This window comes from Dermacentor albipictus, chromosome 2 (assembly GCF_038994185.2).
Source record: "Dermacentor albipictus isolate Rhodes 1998 colony chromosome 2, USDA_Dalb.pri_finalv2, whole genome shotgun sequence".
NCBI classification, from domain to species: domain Eukaryota; kingdom Metazoa; phylum Arthropoda; class Arachnida; order Ixodida; family Ixodidae; genus Dermacentor; species Dermacentor albipictus.
Genome location: NC_091822.1, coordinates 102,852,601 through 102,874,398, shown reverse-complemented (window position 1 = coordinate 102,874,398; position 21,798 = coordinate 102,852,601). Strand labels below are relative to the sequence as shown.

Sequence of the window (21,798 nt, the reverse complement as noted above, 5' to 3'; positions counted from 1 at the left end):
AGCTGCAATCAAGGTGGAGCGCGCTAAATTTAGGTAATAGTAGTCGATGTGAAGCGGTGTAAATACCTTTGCCGAAGTCAAGGAAGATGCAGCCAATCACTCACGCTCGATCTAAAGTGGAGGAGAAATCATTAGTAAAGGTTAGTGAATGAGTCTCACAAGAATAATGTTGACGAAAACCACGCTGCTGTCACGTGAAAAAGTTAATAGTCTGGAGAAAACTAACAAGGTTGGAGTAGACTATGTGTTCTAACATCTTGCATGGAATACAAGTTAAGGACATCGGTTGTTAGGGTAAAGGATTATGAATATCACCAGACTTGTTGACTGGAATCACCTTTGCCGTCTTCCAGTCGTGCTGCAGTGTTCTTCTCTGCAAAGACTGAGTAAAAATGTATCACAAAGAAAACAGATGACCCAGATAACAATAGCAACAACGTTAACAACATAAAGTTGTTCCTTCGCGCAGGAAGCACCTGCATATTTGGGAACTTACTCAAATGTTGTCGTTCATTCGGTCAGCTGTCTATGTTGTCGCCGAACCTTGAGTAATCTTATTGTTTGCGGGCCGCGAATAGTGTTGTACTTTTAAAAGGTAGTCGAGCACCAGCGATTGCATTGGAGCCACCGACTAGCGATCTATAAAAGCCGGTGCGCTTTGCGTGCGGATATTTAAGCATTCAACGAATGTGCTCGCCGCTATCTTTCTGCTACTTGTTTGGACATACACAGGTTCACCGTATAAGTTGTTTATTTCATGATTTGCGTTCTGCCATTGTGGTTAACCGTCGCTAGAACGCTACATTATAGTTTTAAACAAATTCACTGGTGCACTGCATGGTTTGTTTATAACAACTGCGCCTTTTCCGTAATTAGAACTACTAAATCCCTATAGCATTCCGTCACTTAAAGCGCGAAGGAAGAAGTCATGACTGTAACCTCTCCATCACTTATTGAACAAAATAAAAGCAAATAATTTGACAGGCATATGCAGTTAGTATAATAGTTTAATTGGCCGTATAAACTAGTAAATTTTTGCTTACTAACTAAATTGCTAACCATCATGTCATGCGTGCACAGGCGGACATGAAGGCATTCACTCGAGGACCGTGGACCCTAGCACTAAACGCTGGCGTGAGAAAGAGCGGCTGCTGCTGCAAGCGAATTCTCCGACGCACTGCTTCTCTCATCAATGCCAACTATGCGACGCACACGTAACAATCACCCTTGGGCGCCTGAACTCTACCCCTCGCGGATCGTAATCAAATAGTGACCATGCGACCATGCTCGGGTGCGCCATACGAAGCCGACGCAGGTTTACTCATCTTAGATGATCTAACTACTGCAATGCACAGGACTGCAGTGCCTGTTCTTGATGGACTTGCAGATTTTTACGCATTGCGTGCTTTAATTTTTAAAGTATAATATTTTGGGTGATTTCTGTAAACATTTAGGGTTCTAAATAAACATTTTCACTTCTCGCAATATGATAATTTAACTGATCACGCAAATGCAACAAATTTCACTAAAAATATTGCAGTGGTTGTTATTTCCGTGTTTGCAGGCATCTCGATAGTCGGACCCGAAGAAAACGATCCTCTGTCATTTTTACCAATAAAATGTATAAATAAATGCTTCAGGCACATATTAACCTTTCCAAATAGGACTCAGTCAGGTTTGAAGGCACATCCACTTAGAGAGAATTTCAAAACTGGCAACATTTGTGGAAAACATGCAGTCAAGTACAATGTCGCTCGACGATTCTGGCAAAATATCTCTTTTTTGCAGTTAGTAAATATAATGCTTGGAGTGCTGTTGCATTTTGGGCCGCATTTTGGGAACATTTATCTCGAAGCTGGTGTCGTTTCCAAAATTTATTCTAAGTAGGGTGTCCTTAAACCTCACAAGCTACATCTGGCACGCTATAAGAGGTGTCGTAAAGGTATTAGCTTCAAATATTCGCAGCAAATGTTTCTTTGTCCGTCGATTATAATTTCGATTGTCAAAACAATGCCCACTGAAGTCAAGGATCAGCCTTGTTCTGTAGGCTACTGGCAATTAGCAAAGATTCCGTTGAGGCAAAAAAAAAACAAGAGAAAATCCCTTTTATGTCTTTCTCGTCATTTTTACGGGTAGTACATCTCTTGATACAGCGAGCTTTCCCGACTTGCCCACCAACCAGTTCTTCAAAGCTTGGCGGCAGGCCAAAGCAGCCGCCATTCGCCAAACTTGGGCCGACACAACGATCCTGCTGAAAAATTATGACAAGGTGAACGCGATGTACGACGGCAAGTACAACCTGCTGGTCGTGCTCCCATTGATGCTGCTCCCCAGCATCCTTTTCACTAAAGGTCCTGCTGCCTTCAACTACGGTAGCCTGGGCACGGTGAGTATGCGCATTAGTACGACGGGATATTCGCTACTTCGTGAGTTATACAAAAAAGAGCAGTTTTTCTTGCATAAGTTACCTAATGCCTAGTTCAATATTCCACATTTTAGAAGGCTGATGACTTGGTGCGGTTTCTGTAGTTTCCGGGTGACTTTCGTGGCGTTCAAGTGTAACACGTGCAAAAGGCCAAATAAATCGTAGAATCTCTTTTCAACAAACGCGAAACAAAAAGAAATAGGAATGCACAAATGCAGGTCGCGATGTTTTGATGCCTTACTGTTATTATTAGCTGCAGGTGCACCTTTATCAATTCGAACGCCAATGGTCACATGTAGGACGATCTTGAGCTACAGAGAGCAGAGGTATTATTCATACTTCCTCGGAAGAGGTGCCGGCATTCTCGGCTCTCTGCAGCTGACTGAAAATTTCAAACAGTAATGTGTTTTACTGCTTTGACAAGCGAACTATTCCAGAGTCTCAGTGAGAGTACTGTAAATGATCGCAGACTTCAAGGACTAGACAGTTTTCAGACTGTGATTCTCGTGATACTGCAGTTACATCGCTATGAAAAGGCAAGCTGACCAGCAGACAATGCCACCGCAATATAGTTAAACAGTAATTGTAACGCGAATGTTCCAGCCTCACATTCGCGTGGTTGCTGTTCTCTACACTGCTGTAAAGAGCCATACGCCGATGGTATAACCATTCTTCACTGGTCAAAATTGTTCCCCATTGCTTATGCTCGTTTTTTGACAGATTCTGGGGCACGAGATGATGCATGGCTATGACGTCGAGAATTCAAAGTATGATGAGAACGCCAAGGAGAGGCAGTGGTTCTCACGTGAAGCAGCCGAGCACTACGCGAACAAAACGTTCTGTTTGCGACAATTCCACAAAAATGTGAGTGAGCTACATCGAAATCCACGCGAGAGTACCATTGCAATCCGCGCTTGCAGTAACCGCGCTTGTACGCACAGCTTATTTTTCAGAAGCGGTTCGGTATTTCTGGCAGTAAAACTTACGCCTTGCATAAACGTCGCAGAAACGACATTAAACTTCTTTAACCAAGATTGCTTTTCTGTTAAATTTCCCACTTATATGAAGAGCCTAAAGCTTCAACATAGACGTCTTGAATGAACCTATTTTACTCGTAGGTTTTCTGTATGATGTGGATAATTTTCGTAGGCATAGATGTGTACAGCTAACATGGTCAGCAAAACATTGCGAAAATTACGCTCAGCAGTAGCACCTGCATAAAGGTTTGTTACATGCATACATGCGCCTGACCTCTGACACGTTATTGTGTGCGGCCTGTGACCAAGCCCTTCATCGCTGATATTATGGGATGCCACTTATTAGTTATAGCACGCGTTGTTTGGCTGAACGTTCGTTAACGTACGTGTTCTTGGGCTCAGCCATGGACCTCAAGGAAGATAACAAGGAGTGCATAACTGCAGATGTTTCGTTTTATTGTGAACCCAGGAAAGCTCTGACAGCTGACGGTCCGAGGGCACCCGCTGCGGTAGCCCAGGGGCTGTGGCGTTGGACTGCGGCATTGGGCTTCTTAGCTAGAGGTCGCCGGTTCAATTCCGTCAGCGGAGGCCTTATATTAATGGGGGCCTAATGCGAAAAATCTTGTTTGCTTTGACGTTGAGCCACGCAAATGAACGCTAGGTGGTCGTGATTATTACTGAGTCGCTCGTTACGATGCGCCTACTGTCATATCAGGTTTTAGGCAAGTATAACCCCAGAGTTTATAATTAATAAATTTTGAGCGCATGCAAGGTAAGTCGGACCGTGTCCTGCCATGAGTAGCATTTTCCCATTTGTTACCCTAATGACCCCTAGTAAAATGGGTAACACATAAGGAGTGGAAAGTTATAAGCACTAACGATGGGAGCTACCGCGTAGACTTTTTAGAAGGCATCCGGCGCTGCAGTTTAAATGCAGCGCTGAAAATGACGTCACGCCAGATAAGATGTCTCAAGGTCTATAGGACAAAGAACACGGACCATGCACTTTGAAATGTCTACCTCACGAGTACAACCTGCTTGATTAACTTTTACCTCGAGGAAAACTGATTTATAACCGAGAATCGGGCGATATGCGGCTCAGATACGGAATGGAGCCCGCCTCTCGACCAATACAGGCATGTCCTGATGTGGTGTGACATGCACACCACATTAGATGCAGAGCAGCCACTGATGCTACTATTTTGTTGTACAGGGGGTTTGAGAGATAGGCGAATAAATTTAAAGCAAACCACTACTGCGTGACCTGAGTCGTCTCGCAGTCCTACATCAAAGCGCTGGTGAATGAAATAGGCCTCGTGTTGTTTGCTTGCAGTAGACGCACATACTCTGGTTTCTGGGCGGCATTGAAACAATAATAATGGTAGAATTTATTGTCGCAAGCAAGCCCAGCAACTTTAGTTTTGCGGGAGGCTGCATGTGTATAAATTTAGACTATGTGGGATTCCTTAACACTGTACACTGCTACTGTACTGCTACTGTAACTACTGTACACTGCTGCTTTCCCCAGCGGATGAAAGGAAAGTTCTCTAGCCAGAAACCCAAAGCGACACGTCATATTCAAAGCTCCATAGCCACGAAAGCACCGACGTGGTCATGGAACATTTTCCGTCCATGGTATTCTCTTTCGTATGAAGGCCTGCTGCTGTGCTAAAACGGCACTGTGAACATACCAGCCAATAGCGCCGATGCGAAAAATTACCCTCTTATTTATTGACCCCGAAGTTGTTCCTACGATACAAGGAGATGAGCATAGCGCGGCCCCTCCATTTAAAGTGGTACCCTTCTCAATAATCGTCGCGGTGACCGCTCCTATTTGGGGTGGCGCTGCGATCAACTTCGTTGAGCCGCGTCGGAGTCTTGAGTAGAGGAGCGTTCCAGCATGTTGGAGAGAACTTTCAGTCGCTAACCTGTGTTTGCTCTCCAAGTATGTAAGTGTTTTTCGCTGGAGAGTCGTTTGTGAAGCGCTGTCTTCCTTTCCTGATTGAGTGATCTATCAGGAATCGGAATTGTTTGCTCGAAATAAAATACTGTTACAGGCGATACCATAAAGGTATAAAACCACTGATAGCGTTGCCGTGGTCGTTGTCTTCATCAGGGTACAACAACACCATTGCTTGACTGCGCTGTGCAGCATTCACATCTGTTCGGTGTCCTACGCAGGTAGTTGTCATTTATTCCTTCCCTGAAAGCAGCTTCCTAATTCTAAGACGATAGGCCTATGAGAAAGAAGGTGAAAATAGACCACGGTGGAGGTACAGGTAGCAAGTACTGAATGGCGCTGTGAGCAGGGATGATAAGTCGTGAATGACATGAAATTCATGTTAGCGACAGGAGCAGTGGTTGGCGCGCTTCCCTTCAATAAGAATCTAGTTGGAGATGTCTCTATGTCATTGCAGAACCAGATAAAGGAATAATTAACTACTTAACAGCGCTGGTAGATTGTGCTGCACACCCATACTTTATCACAAAGGTAGCACGTCATATCTTGGTGACGAAGGTTGAACTGGTTTGCGTCGCTGTGCTGTTGACGGCAGGTATGGTTTCACCTCAAGTTGACGAAATTATCGGTGCATAAGGCTAAAGTGATTATATTGGCTGGTGTTGCGCTCCAGCACCATAATGCCGCAACGCAAGAATGCGTAATGATGCAGTAGAGAAAAAATTTGGCTACCTCCGGATCATTACCATCCACCTAATGTACAGCATACACAGGTATTCATCCATTTCGCCGACATCAAAACATAGCAGCTTGGCGGGCATTTCATCCGGTGACGTTGTGCTTAGCAGCGTAATGTTATGGTCACTAAGGCACCACGGTGGGTGGTGCGTAGAAGGAACACAGCAGTATTCGCACACTGGCGTAGGGTGATCCGGTAAACGAACTGCGTTCAACACTGTTGAATCGTCGGGCACAAACAGGAAGCATGAAGGACGGAAGCCGATTCTTTGATAAACTGCAGCGATGTCCCAGTATAACATTGGCATGGAATGGCGTCGCTCCATGTTCTGTGGTCGATTTAAATATGCATGAAAATATACTTAGCTCTGTTTTTGTTAAGTCGCTTAGTGAGCCGTTTGTTTGGAAATCGTGGGCTGTGGCGTTTCACTGGAGAGTGTCATTGAGCTCCGTATTATTGCTGATGAGGTGTGCTTTAAATGCTGCGCCCCGGTCGGTGGCATCTTGACTGCTCAAGCGCCTTGGATATAGTACATTGTCACTGATGATGAACGTTGCAAAGCGATTCGCAGCGCCTCATGCGGGCATACCGATTTCGCTGTATTGCGCCAGGTAGTACACGGCAGCAGTGGTCCAGTGGTTACCGGTCCTGGACAGTGGGAACGGCACAGGCAAATCTACGTTAGTCTTCTGAAACTTGAGCTGTATAGACGAGCAAGGTGTGACCAGCTAGTGGAATGCACAGATACTGTCTTGGGGTCTTTGGCAACCACGGCATGTCTTGACACATTGCTTGACGTCCCGGCGCATGAAAGCCCAATAAACCACGAACATAGCCTGGAGGGACATTAGATGTGTCAGAACTTCAACACCTCCAGTAGAGATTGAGATTGCTCTAGTTTACGTGAAAATAACATTGATGGTGCTATCAAAAGTCCAATTTTTTACGCTCAAAAGATGTTATATAAACGTATCTGATGGATATTCGCTACATTTTTGGGATATTAGTGTATGGCTGGAATGCGCTGTAACTGCGTTGCCCAAATGACAGTCTGCTCATTGACATTGCTATGTTGAATATTACGTTTTCAGTAGGCGCTATGTGGCAGGTGCAAGAGCGAACGCCACACAGGAAGATCAGATACTTCGCATGAACGCAAAGTGCGCACGCACGCCCGTCTCGCGGGCGTGAATAGTCCCTGTTCATCAGGACCTCGCACCCGGTACAAGTATATCATTGAATTACATCACATTTTAAGAGTAAATTGAAAGCAGTAAGAGCAGAGCAGATCCAAAAATATGAAATGCAAACATGCTAGTCATGAACTATAATTTGAACAAGTGAGAAGACATGTTCGTTATAGTGAATCTAAAAAAACCGCCGCTAGAAGGACGAGTACTCATTTGTAGTCGCAAACGTTTTTTCAGGTCCTTACAAATATATTGGGTGCCATGTGATATCCACGAGTATATATGTACATATGAGGAAATCTTTGGAATATACAAACTATTATATTTATAGATTACAGTATTAATACAGTATAATATTAGAGTATATATATATATATATATATACATACATACATATACTTTCGATGAAGGCTGGTCTTCGACCGGCCACAGCGTCTAAAACAAATTTGCACTTCATTATCTATAAATGTCATAATTTGAATTTTGAATTATATACATATATATATATATATATATATATATATATATATATATATATATATATATATATATATATATATATATATATATATATATGTATATATATATATATATATATATATATATATATATATTGTTACGGGAAGGAAGAAGCGTTCGCCTATTTACAAGTGGCCTTTAATGGCTGAGCCAACAAGCGTAGCGCATCGATACTGCTAAACACTTCTTCGTCGTCGCTAACACCATCGTCAGCGTCGTCTTCTTTCCACATTACCACTGTGACATTACCCCCGTCGGATAAAGCACCTGATTGGTGCGGCTCATCGGTCTGAGAAAGGTAAGGTTTGAGACGGCTGACGTGGATGATGTCAGAGAGAGGTGAAGGCACCGTAGCATTCAGCGGAGACACTTCATATGTGACAGAGGTCACCTGGCGAAGGATGCGGTAAGGGCCATAGTATCGCGAGAGGAATTTCTCGGAAAGACCAACATGCCGAGTTGGATAACATACTAGCACAAGAGCACCTGGTTCGTAGTTGACGTCGTGATGGCGCTGGTCGTAACGGTACTTCTGGCGTGTCTGTGAAGCAGAAAGACGAATGCGGGCAATCTGGCGTGCTTGGGTCGCCGTGGCTCTTACATCCCGAGTGTACTCTGTCGGCGAGTCGAGTGTGGTCGAAAGGAGAGTCTCGAAAGGCAAAGTCGGCTCACGGCCGAAGAGGAGATAGAATGGTGAATAGCCAGCTGTGTCGTGGCGCGAGGAATTGTAGGCGAACGTGACAAATAGTAGGGCAATGTCCCAGTCGCGATGATCGGAGGAAACATACATTGCGAGCATGTCAGTTATTGTGCGGTTCAGGCGTTCGGTAAGACCGTTAGTTTGAGGATGGTAAGCGGTAGTAAGTTTGTGTTTAGTAGCACATGATCGAAGTAGGTCGTCTATGACTTTGGCAAGAAAGTATCTGCCGCGATCGGAGAGTTGACGAGGTTCACCGTGGTGCAAGATAACGTCGTGAAGCAAGAAATCAGCGACGTCTGTAGCGCAGCTGGTCGGTAGGGCTCTGGTAATGGCATAGCGAGTTGTATAGTCCGTAGCGACGGCAATCCACCTATTTCCGTCCTTGGATATAGGAAATGGTCCGAGGAGATCAACGCCAACGCGAAAAAAAGGGTCGGTCGGTAAATCCAAAGGCTGCAGCAGTCCGGCAGGAGGCACAGCTGGTCTTTTTCGTCGTTGACACGACTCACACGCGGCAACATAGCGCCGGACGGAACGGTTGAGACGGGGCCAGAAGAACCGTCGCCGAATTCGGTCATAGGTCCGCGTGACGGCAAGGTGTCCAGCGGTGGGAACGTCGTGCAGTTGCTGCAGTACAATCTGTTGCAGATGTGACGGAATGACGGTTAGGAGCTCGGGCCCGTCGGGGTGCATGTTGCGGCGATACAGGATGCCATTTTGTAGTACGAACATGTGAAGAGATGGGTCAGACGGAGGAGAGAGCAGGCGTTCGATAATGGGGCGTAACGACTCATCGCGTCGTTGTTCAGCGCCAATGTCTTTCAACGCTGAGAGCGAAAGAACGCAGATCGGTGCGACATCCACTAAACCGTCCGGTACATCGACGGGATGACGAGACAGGCAGTCGGCGTCCTGATGTAAACGACCCGACTTGTAGACCACAGTGCATGTGTATTCTTGCAGCCGTAGCGCCCAGCGACCGAGGCGTCCGGTGGGATCCTTGAGGGAGGAAAGCCAACAAAGGGCGTGGTGGTCGGTTGTAACTGTAAATGGTCGGCCATATATGTAGGGTCGGAACTTTCCCACCGCCCAAATGAGGGCGAGGCACTCGCGCTCAGTCGAGTAATTGCGCTCGGCGGGAAAGGGGAGGCGACTGGCGTAGGTGATAACGCGGTCGTGCCCACATTGGCGTTGAGCTAAAACTGCGTCGATGCCGTAGCCACTGGCGTCAGTGCGGATTTCTGTTGGAGCGGAGGGGTCAAAAAGGGCAAGAGCAGGAGGTGTGGTAAGCAGCGTGATGAGCTGCGAGAAAGCAGACGCTTGTTCAGAGCCCCAACAGAAAGGAACGTCCTTCTTCAGGAGGTCAGTCAGGGGACGGGCAACATGGGCGAAATTTTCCACAAACCTGCGGAAGTAAGAGCAAAGGCCCATAAAGCTGCGAACATCTTTGCACACGTTGGCACGGGGAAATTCTGCACAGCATGAACTTTAGCGGAGTCGGGGCGAATTCCTGACGAATCGACGAGGTGTCCCAGCATGGTTATTTGGCGGTGACCGAAGTGGCAGTTGGATGAGTTGAGCTGCAAGCCAGTGGTGCGAAATACAGAAAGAACAGATGAAAGTCTTTCAAGATGAGTCGCAAAAGTTGAAGAGAATACGATAACGTCATCCAAGTAGCACAAACAGATGGACCATTTCAAACCACGCAAGAGCATGTCCATCATCCGTTCAAAGGTCGCCGGGGCATTGCACAAGCCAAATGGCATTACTCGGAACTTATATAGGCCGTCTGGTGTGACGAATGCGCTCTTTTCACGGTCCATTTCATCCACGGCAATTTGCCAATATCCAGAGCGAAGGTCGATAGATGAAAAATAAGTGGCACCGTGGAGACAATCCAGAGCATCGTCAATGTGGGGAAGTGGATATACATCTTTCTTGGTGATCGTGTTTAGGGGTGCGATCTTGTACGCGTTCCAAAATAGAACGGAGGCGGTTCGTTCCACCAAGCCAAATACTATTCGTCAATTTGAACCGTGCCGAATGCCATGACGTCAATTGTGACGTGATATCTGCTGTCAGTCATTCCGTGTCGTCTGCTATCGGACGAACGGAACGGAACATACCGCCTATTTCGTGACGTAAAGAACGAACCGCCTCCATTCTATTTTGGAACGCGTACAAGATCGCACCCTAGATGACGATAGTAAACGCAGAATCGCCAGCTGTTATCTTTCTTTTTGACGAGAACAACAGGGGACGCCCACGGGCTGGAAGAGTGTTCAATAATCCCTTTTGCAAGCATCTTGTCAACTTCGCTCTGGATAACTTGTCGCTCAGAGGGCGACACCCGGTATGGGCGTCTGCGAACAGGTGCTGCATCGCCGGTATTTATCCGATGCGTCACGACCGTGGTTTGACGCAGAGGGTGGTCGTTCAGATCGAAAATGTCGGAGTAGGACTCTAGGAGGCAACGGAGCTGTGCGGCTTGTTGGGTTGAGAGGTCCGGTGCAATCATCTTTGTAAAGTCGTCGGTCGGGGCTGGTGCAGAAGGCGCAGAATGAGCAGTGGTCGAAGACGGCGCAACAGATAGAGCAGAAATGTGGCACTCGTGCGTTGGTGACAACGTGGCAAGAGACATGCCCCGAGGAACTACTTGCGGGCACTGTCCGAAATTTAGGATGGGAAGACATGTCTGATTGTCCAGAACAGAAAGGATGGTGTGTGGGAAGGAGACATAGCGAGAAAGCAGGACTGACGTCGTGGGAGTAAGGACATAGTCTCCGTCAGGTACAGGTGGGCTGGCTAAAACAGGGATGAAGGTTGCTGCAAGAGATGGCGGGCGTATAAAATCCGCGGAACAAAGCTGAGCTGGAGCTTGAGCAGGAAGGTCAATCGGAACAGGTAGGGGTAGGTCAAGTTGTACAACACCGGCGGAACAGTCAATCAGAGCAGAATGGGCGGACAAAAAGTCGAGTCCGAGGAACACATTGTGAAGGCAACGTTCAAGCGCACTAAACAAAACGGACGTGTGGCGACCGGCGACACTGATACGAGCAGTACACATTCCAAGCACAGCCGGAGTTCCACCATCGGCGACCTGTAGCAGTCGAGTCGGAGCAGGAGTAAGTACTTTTTTCAAGCGCGTTCGAAGCTCCGCACTCATGATGGAAATTTGGGCTCCAGTGTCGATGAGTGCTGTAACGGGAAAACCATCCACGTCCACGTCCAGAAGGTTCCGATTAGTAGGCAGGGTCAGCAGAGGACTTTCAGGCCGGTGTTCTAGAACAGCGTCACCTCCAGTAGCTGCTCCAGTTAGTTTCCTGTCGGAGAGCGGCGACGGTAAGCTGGGGATGGAGAGCGACGCAGCTGAGGCGAACGGGAGCGGTGACTATGGGGTGATGGCGATCGGCTGGTCGTGGTCGCTCGAGCGTTGTCAGGTGTGTCTTCAACCTCGGTGGAGAGTGATGGCGGGCGAGGATTCAGTGGGGAGCGGCGGTAGGCAAAAAAGTTTGGTCGAGAGTGGACTGGCCAGGAACTTCGACAGTAGCGAGAGATGTGGCCCACACGTCCACAGTAAAAGCAGATGGGTCTATCGTCATGGGTGCGCCATTCGGCCGGGTTGTGATAGCTCGGATATGGACCGTATTGGCTACGTGGAGCAGGGGCAGAGGCAGCAGACGAAGCAAAGTCAGGACGGCTGGCGGAGCAGGTGGATGGAAGACCTACATAGGCAAGTTCGTGGCGAATGACCGACTGAATGAGGGACACAAGCGGCCGGGAATCGTCAAAGCACTGCGTCACTGGCGTGGCAGGAGACGCTGCTTCGATTTCTCGCCGAACGATACGTACGATGTTCTCGGAGGAGGTGGGCTCACGCGGTGGACAAATGTCTTCGCACGTCGATGAAGCTGCGGTATTAGGTAGACGCGTAAACTGTCCAACTATGCGGCGACTCTTGGCGTCTTCATAGCGGCGACATTCGTTAATGATCTCGTTGACCGTTGTGATGTTCTTATAAACAAACAGGTTAGACGCGTCGTCCACGATGTCCTTTAAGACGTGGCTGACCTTGTCTGCCTCTGCCATATTGTTATCTACTTTGCGGCAAAGAGCGAGGACGTCCTGGATATACGTCACGTAAGATTCAGTGGACGTCTGTACACGGGTCCCAAGGTCCTTCATCGCAGCACGTTGGCGGCCGACGGGTTTGCCGAACAAATCTCTAAGCTTCTCTTTACACTGGTCCCAACTAGTAATCTCTTCTTCATGTGTTTCGAACCAGACCCATGCTGTTTTCTTGAGGGAGAATATTATATTAGCCAGCATAAGCGTGTTATCCCACCTGTTCTGTGCGCTGACCCGTTCGTAATTCTGTAACCAGTCGTCGACGTCCACGTTGTCAATCCCGGAAAACATGCCAGGGTCGCGAGGCTGGGCCAGGATGACCGTCGGTGGCGACGACGGGGCCGCGGTTGAACTCTCTCCTTCGGATGATATGGCGGCCAGGTTAGGTCCGCTGCGGAGCTCCGTCTTGCTCGAGTGATTACCCCGCACGTCCACCAATGATGTTACTGGAAGGAAGAAGCGTTCGTCTATTTACAGGTGGCTTTTAATGGCTGAGCCAACAAGCGTAGAGCATCGATACTGCGAAACACTTCTTCGTCGTCGCTAAGACCATCGTCAGCGTCGTCTTCTTTCCACATTACCGACTGTGCCAATATATATATATATATATATATATATATATATATATATATATATATATATATATATATATATATATTGTAATGAAGCAGACGCGCCCCTGTGTATGTGCCGTCTGAAGAAGAAGACGAAGGGCCGTGCCGTGATCTCGAGCGACCCCGTGCTTCGGACAGCCCTTGCAGTGCCTTGTTTTGCCTAGCGTTCCACAACGTCGTGAACGAGAATAAACCTCATCGCATTTGGTGGAGGTTGCTGAGATCCTTCGCCTCGTCCTGGAGCTCCGCACTCGAACCCTGCCAACAAGATCGCCTTGCACTATGCCTGATCCCGCCACCTCGTTGCCCGCCCCACCGGCTGCCACTGTCATCTGCGCCGGCGTCCCTCGTCAGCGCGACCCACCCATTTTCAGTGGGACCGCCGAACACGACGTGGAAGACTGGCTCTCATCGTACGAACGTGTAAGTGCCCATAACCGATGGGATGACCAGTCTAAGCTGACCAACGTGCCGTTCTACCTCGCCGACGTAGCCAAACTTTGGTTCTTCAACCACGAATCAGACTTTACAAGCTGGTCCGCCTTTAAGACTCTGTTTGCAGAAGTGTTTGATCGCCCAGCTGTGCGTACGCTACGCGCTGAACAGCGTCTACGCCAGCGCGCACAGCAGCCTGGAGAAACATTCCCCAGCTACATCGAGGATGTTCTCGATTTGTGCAAGCGGGTCAATCCCAGCATGTCAGAGGATGACAAGATCAAGCACATCCTCAAGGGCATCGAGGACAGCGCATTCCAGATGTTGCTGGCCAAAGGCCCACCTAGCGTATCCGTCCTCATTAACCTCTGCCAGAGCTTTGACGAGCTGCGCCGCCAACGTTCCATCGCCCGCCAGAACATCCAGCACGCCGATTCCGTCTCCAGCATCGCGGTTTCTACCGAATTCACCAACTCGACCCTCTCGCAGCATATCAAAGATTTTATCCGTGAAGAGGTGGCCAGGCAGCTCTCGCTGCTGCCTCACAGTGACGTACCTACGGCAGCTTTGCCTCCAACGCTGCTGGAAGCCATCCGAAATCACATATCTGAAGCGCTTCCTGCAGCTCCTACAACCCCCCCACCCAACCCTATGAGTGTGCCGCTGGCCCATACCAACTTTGCCAACCACCCTACGTCGCTGCCGCTCAGTTATGCAGCCGTGGTTGCACGGCCACCTGCGCAGACCGCTTCCTTTCCATCGCCCATGAATCCGGCTTCATTTCAAGTTGCCCGACCGTCACCACACTTTTTTCGTCCCACCGAGACGTGGCGCACTCAAGACAACCGGCCTATCTGCTTCGCCTGCGGCATTGCTGGCCATGTGGCACGCTTCTGTCGCCGCCGCGCCTCAACTGCGTGTACCAGCTTTGACAGGCCCCGCTACGCACCACAATACGCCGCCACGCCTCCATCATCACCGCGACGTCTCGACACTGATCGCCGGTTGGAAACTCGGCGTTCCCCTTCCCCTCGTCGGCGTTCGATTTCGCCCCTGCGTCGTCGAGTTCCCACTGAAGAGGGAAACTGACTGCTGCAGTTCCTGAGGCAAGAACTGCAAATACGTCGATTTTCTCAAGACCTCAATCTTCGCCGCAAAATGTAATTACCGTTTTTGTAGAGGGAGTACCAGCAGTGGCACTAGTCGATACCGGAGCAGCCGTTTCCGTCATTCACGAGGGCCTTTGCCGCAAGCTACGAAAAGTGACTACAGCTCGCTCTGGCCTGGTGCTCGCCACTGCCAGCGCGCAGCGAATCCACCCTTCAGCTGTATGCACGGCCCGTGTCGTCATCAACGACGTTCTGTACATAATCGAGTGTTTCGTGCTACCATCGTGCTCTCACGACCTCATCATTGGTTGGGATTTCCTGTCCCGTCATCATGCTGTCATTGACTGTTCACGTGCAGAAGTGTCGCTTTTACCACTATGTGAATCACTGCCCACCAGCTCTCCTCACTTTGCCGACAAACTCACTGTTGATGCCGACACAACCGTACCTCCTGAGTCGTCGATGGCTGTTGTCTTGTCGTCTGATTCCGCATCTGACGCCACCGTAGTGTTCACGCCGTCCGATGTGTTTGCTCAACGCAAGGGCATTGTTCTTCCGTTTGCCGTGCTTACTGTAACCTCTGGCTCAACTGTGATGCTGGTCACCAACTACTACCAGTACCCGATCAGCCTACTGCGTGGAGAGACGGTAGGATACCTTCAAGCGGTCGACTACGTCGACCACTTCGATGTTCCTGCCGCCTCCCTCCGTCACCTTGACGCCATCGCTTCGGTCTCCGGCTCATCACCTTCAGTGGGTTTTGACAAGGCCATCGACCCTGCACTTTCCCCATCTCATCGCCGCCAACTTCTCGCTCTCCTTCACAAGTTTGTCTCTTCTTTCGACTGTCATCAGACGTCACTGGGCCGTGCCACCGGTGTTTCTCACATCATCGACACTGGTTCCCACTCCCCCTTGCGACAGCGCCCGTATCGTGTCTCTGCCGAAGAGCGCCGAATCATCACGGAGCACGTGGACGACATGCTCCAACGTAAAGTCATCCGTCCCTCTCAAAGTCCTTGGTCTTCACCTGTCGTATTGGTGCGGAAAAAAGATGGCTCCATTCGCTTTTGTGTCGACTACAGACGCCTAAACAAGATAACGAGGAAAGACGTTTATCCTCTGCCTCGAATCGATGACGCTCTCGACTGTTTACAAGGCGCAGAATACTTCAGTTCCTTGGATCTGCGCTCCGGGTACTGGCAAGTTCCCATGGCCAAGCCTGACCGTCCGAAAACCGCATTCGTTACACCCGATGGCCTCTACGAATTTAACGTCATGCCCTTCGGGTTGTGCAACGCGCCTGCTACTTTTGAGCGTATGATCGACACCATCCTTCGTGGCCACAAATGGAAGACCTGTTTATGTTACCTCGACGACATCGTCGTCTTCTCAACCGATTTTCCGACGCACCTCGCTCGCCTGCATGACATTCTGACCTGTCTCGCCTCTGCCGGTCTACAGCTTAACCTCAAAAAGTGCCGCTTTGCTGCAAGCAAGCTAACCATAGTGGGTCACGTTATCTCAAAAGACGGCGTCCTCCCGGATCCAGACAAGCTCCGCGCTATTGCAGAGTTCCCAAGGCCCACGTCTATCAAAACCCTCCGAAGTTTTATTGGCTTATGTTCTTATTTTCGTCGCTTCGTACGCAATTTCGCATCCATCATGGCGCCTTTGACAAGTTTACTTTCCGCCAGTAACGGCATAGCAGCATGGTCACCTGAATGTGATGCAGCATTTCAGCAATTGCGCCACTTGTTGACCTCACCACCGATTCTTCGCCACTACGACCCTGATGCTCCCACGGAAGTCCATACTGACGCCAGCGGAGTTGGCCTTGGCGCGGTCTTAGCGCAACGGAAAGCTGGCTATGATGAATACGTCGTCGCTTATGCGAGCCGTACTCTAAAGAAAGCAGAATTAAATTACTCCGTCACAGAAAAGGAGTGTCTAGCGATCATCTGGGCATTAAGCAAGTTTCGCCCATACCTTTACGGCCGTTCTTTCGCCGTTGTTACTGACCACCATGCCCTTTGTTGGCTTTCTTCCTTGAAAGACCCGTCTGGACGCTTGGGACGTTGGGCGCTTCGCTTGCAAGAGTACGACATCCGCGTCATGTACCGCTCTGGTCGCAAGCACTCCGACGCTGATGCGCTCTCTCGCTCCCCACTGACGCCTGATTTGGCGTCGTTGTCAGCTTCCTCGTCCACCCTGTCACCGTTCACCATCCCTGACATGCTCACAGAGCAGCGCAAGGACCCATCCCTTGCAATGTTACTCGACTACCTTGCTGCTCCGTCTGATGTCCCTTCGACACGAGCACTGCGTCGCCAAGCAACCCACTTCTCAGTGCGGGACAACATTCTATATCGCCGAAACTACATGCCCGACGGACGCAAATGGCTCCTCGCTATACCTCGTCATATGCGCTCTGACGTCTGCGCGTCTTTTCACGCTGACCCCCTAAGCGCTCATGCCGGCGTCCTCAAAACTTACACAAGGTTGCGTCAGCGCTATTATTGGAGAGGCATGTACAACTTTGTCCAAAAGTACATTCAGTCTTGCACTACATGCCAACAAAGCAAAACACCTACACAGCGTTTCACAGGACCGTTGCAGCCGCTGCCATGCCCGTCTCGTCCGTTCGACCGCGTCGGCATCGACCTCTACGGCCCGTTTCCATGCAGCGGGCGTGGAAATCGGTGGATTATTGTCGGCGTAGATCACCTTACTCGCTACGCTGAGACTGCAGCACTGCCAGCAGCGACCGCCCGTGACGTTGGTTTTTTCATCCTTCGCAATTTTGTCCTTCGCCACGGTGCTCCCCGAGAATTACTGAGTGATAGGGGCCGTGTCTTCCTGTCGGAGGGCATCCAAGCCCTCCTCGCTGAGTGCAGGATAATTCATCGCAAATCGACCGCGTACCATCCCCAAACCAACGGTCTTACCGAGCGCTTCAATCGCACACTTGGCGACATGTTGCGGATGTATATTTCATCCGACCACTCCAACTGGAACACCGTACTCCCCTTTGTTACGTTCGCGTACAACACCGCGACGCAAGCGACCACCGGCTTTTCCCCCTTTTTCCTTGTGTATGGCCGTGAGCCATCATGCCCTTTGGACACCATACTGCCGTACCAACCTGACGCTACAGAGTATACTCCGCTTTCCGAAGTCGCCAAATATGCTGAAGATTGCCGTCAGCTGGCACGTGCCCTGACTAGTGAGACTCAAGAACGTCAAAAGACAAGACATGACCGTGCTCATCAACCACCGCCCAACTTTGTTCCTGGTTCACTTGTGTGGCTTTGGATACCAGCCAACATTCCTGGCCTTTCTTCCAAACTCCTGGCGCGTTATCACGGTCCATACCGTATAATCGAGGCCACTTCACCGGTCAACTACATCGTCGAGCCGCTCACCGTGTCACCAGACCTGCGTCGTCGTGGGCGAGAGACAGTACATGTCAACCGCCTGAAACCGTACTACGACCCGCTCATCTTCTCCGCGCCCTGAGTCGCCAGGATGGCTACGCTTAGCTCCCGGGGCATTGTAATGAAGCAGACGCGCCCCTGTGTATGTGCCGTCTGAAGAAGAAGACGAAGGGCCGTGCCGTGATCTCGAGCGACCCCGTGCTTCGGACAGCCCTTGCAGTGCCTTGTTTTGCGTAGCGTTCCACAACGTCGTGAACGAGAATAAACCTCATCGCAATATATATATATATATATATATATATATATATATATATATATATATATATATATATATATATATATATATATATATATATATATATATATATATATATATATATATATATATATATATATAGTCTTATATGAATACGGCACGAGAGAGGAGCAGGCAGCGTGTCTCAGCCAGAGCAGCTCAGAGCGCCTCCCGGACGACTGTCGATATGTCTGCAGTGCCGGGCATTCCTCTTCACTACAATCACCCCCATAGGAACAGGAGCCATCCTGGCGACTCATGGTGAACACAGTATCATGCGGTCGCAATACGGCTTCAGGCGTTGTACGTGGACGGTTTCACGACCACGATAGCGTTGGTCCGTAGGTGGCGTGACAGGCTCGACAATATAGTTCACAGGCAATGTCTGCCTGACAACACGGTAAAGTCCCTGATATTTGGAAACAAGCTTGGATGACAGTCCAGCAGGAACGGTAGGAACCCAAAGCCACACAACAGAGTCCGGAAGAAAGTGACAGTGCGGGTGATCATCGTCACGTCGAGACTTTTGTTGCCATTGGTCGACAGCTGTAAAGGAATGGGCGAGCTGACGGCATTCCTCTGCGCGGCGGGCAGCTTCAGAGATGCGTGTACATTCGGATAAGTCGTCTCTGTACGGAGGAATGGTGTCGAGGGTAGTGGAAGGTTCGCGGCCATACAAGAGGAAGAATGGGGAGAAGTTTGTGGTCGCGTGTTGTGCAGTGTTGTAGGCGAGCGTGATGAATGGCAAAATGAGGTCCCAATCAGTGTAATCAGAGGCGACGTATTTGGAGGGCATGTCGCCAAGGGTGCGGTTAAATCTTGCCGTCAGACCATTAGATTGAGGATGGTAGGTGGTGGTGGCGCGATGAACGATGAGACATTCAGCAAGGAGTGCGTTTACGGCTTCGGAGAGCAAGACACGTCCACTATCACTCAAAAGTTCGTGTGGGGTACCGTGCCGGAAAATAAAGTTTTTCAGGATGAAGGTTGCTATATCACGGGCGGGGGCAGCAGGCAGACCGGCTGACCGCAGAGCCCAGCGAGCTAATCGACCTGAGGGGTCCTTCAACGTGGACAGCCAAGCAAGTGCGTGGTGGTCTGTAATCACGTCGAAGGGTCGGCCATAGAGGTAGGGTCGATATTTACTAAGTGCCCAGATTATGGCCAAAGATTCCTTCTCCGTAACGGAATAATTCTCAGCTTTGGTGAGGGTGCGGCTTGCGTATGCAACGACGTACTCGATGCAAGATTTGCGCTGCGCGAGCACAGCGCTGAGTCCAACACTGCTGGCGTCGGTGTGCACTTCGGTCGGAGCTGTCTGGTCGAAGTGACGCATTATAGGCGGCGCGGTCAGTAGACGACGCAACTCTTGGAAGGCATCGTCACAAGCGGACGACCAGGCGCAGTGGTTCAGATCGCTCCGTAGAAGCTGATTCAAGGGAGCGGTGATGGATACAAAATTCCGAATGAAGCGGCGAAAGTAAGAACACAGGCCAAGGAAGCTGGGAAGTTCTCTGAAGGAGGAAGGTTTGGGAAAATCAGCAATTGCACGGAGCTTGGCGGCGTCAGGAAGAATACCGTGTTTAAATACTACATGGCCAAGGATGGTGAGCCGACTTGAGCCAAGGTGGCATTTCTTCAGGTTGAGCTGAAGGCCGGTGGCAGTTAGGCACTATAACACTTCCTCCGGCCTACAGAGATGGGTGGGGAAATCGGGGCGAAAAAATAGCCATATCATCTATGTAGCACAGGCACGTTTTCCACTTGAGGGCATGCAAAAGGTTGTCCATGATACGCTCAAATGTTGCGGGGGCGTCGCAAAGCCCAACAGGCATTACAAGAAATTCATATAGGCCATCTGGTGTTACAAAAGGCCGTTTTAGGCTGGTCTTCGGGGACCATGGGGACTTGCCAATAGCCGCTGCGTAGGTCGATAGAAGAGAAGAACTCTGGGCCTTGGAGACAGTGAAGCGCGTCGGGAATTCTCGGAAGAGGGTAAACATCTTTACGAGTTATTTTGCTAAGACGACGGTATTCGACACAGAATCGTATCTATCCATCCTTCTTCTTAACAACAACGAGAGAGGTCCATGAGCTGTACGAAGGCTATATGACGCCGCGCTTGAGCATGTCAGCTACTTGGTCGTCGATAACATGGCGCTCTGTCGCGGATACACGGTATGATCTTTGTCGCAGTGGCGCACTGGTACCCGTGTCGATGGGATGACAAATAGTTGACGTGCGGCCCAAGGGAACATGCTGGTAGTCGAAAGACAAACGGAACTTGTCGAGAAGGCGTAAAAGCTGGGCGCGTTGAGAAACAGTCAACGTGTCCGCGGTGGAGCTATGTAAAACATCCGGCGCGAGGTTACAGGTCACTCCGGCGACCTCATGAGGGGCGATGGAACTAGGTGGCATGTCGATGATGTCAGCAGGGTCGACACGCAGGGTTTCGTCGGACGAAGGGGGGCGTCGCGTGAGCAGACGCTCTCTGCAGAGCTCGTCGAAACTCTGGCAAAGCTCAATGACCTGAGAAACAGTGCCTGGGTTTTTGGACAGCAGCATATGAAAGGCATCGTCGGAAATGCCCTTCATGATGTGACGTACCTTGTCCTCCTCCGCTATCGTCGGAATGACAAGCCGGCAGAGGTCGACGATGTCCTCTATGTAGCTGGTGAACATTTCACTAGTTTGCTAGGATCGGCTTCGTAGGCGTTGTTCAGCGACGTTTGCGCACGCCAGGGCGGCCGAAAACCTCTGCGATGCCGGTTTTGAAGCTAGCCCACGTGTGGAGATTGGCTTCGTGTTTTGTGATCCACAGCTTGGCGACGCCCGATAAATGGAAGATCGCGTTGCCGAGCTTTAGGGGATGGTCCCATTTGTTGGTGTTGGTGGCGCGTTCATACAATTCCAGCCAATCTTCAACGTCTTTCTCATCGCTGCCGCTGAAGATATCAGGATCCCACTGACTCTGGGCACCGGCACATACGATGGCTAGAGTAACCGGGGGGGATGTCGGGCTGGGCTCCTCAGGCACGACGAATGGCAGAGTTCGGGTGCGTAATTCCGGGTGGGGGAAAACCGCAGCAGCTCCATCACAATCTATTATGAATACGGCACAAGAGAGCAGCACGCAGCGCGGCTCAACCAGAGCAGCTTAGGCAATCTCGAGCTCGCGCCTACAGGAAGACTGGCGGCATGTCTGCAGTGCCGGGCATTCTTCTTCACTACAATACACACACACACAGACGCACACAAACACACACACAC

At 49.9% G+C, this 21,798-nt stretch overlaps 1 protein-coding gene across 3 annotated transcripts in view; it reads left to right on the top strand.

Moving 5' to 3' along the window:
- LOC135911672 (endothelin-converting enzyme 1-like) overlaps positions 1-21,798 on the top strand; it is a 181,356-nt gene that overhangs the window by 136,629 nt on the left and 22,929 nt on the right. For all 3 annotated transcript variants that reach the window (XM_070533815.1, XM_070533813.1, XM_070533814.1), the window contains 2 exons: positions 2,154-2,386; positions 3,146-3,289. In XM_070533815.1, the coding sequence (XP_070389916.1) occupies positions 2,154-2,386; positions 3,146-3,289 (377 nt within the window). The remainder of the gene's footprint in view (positions 1-2,153; positions 2,387-3,145; positions 3,290-21,798) is intronic.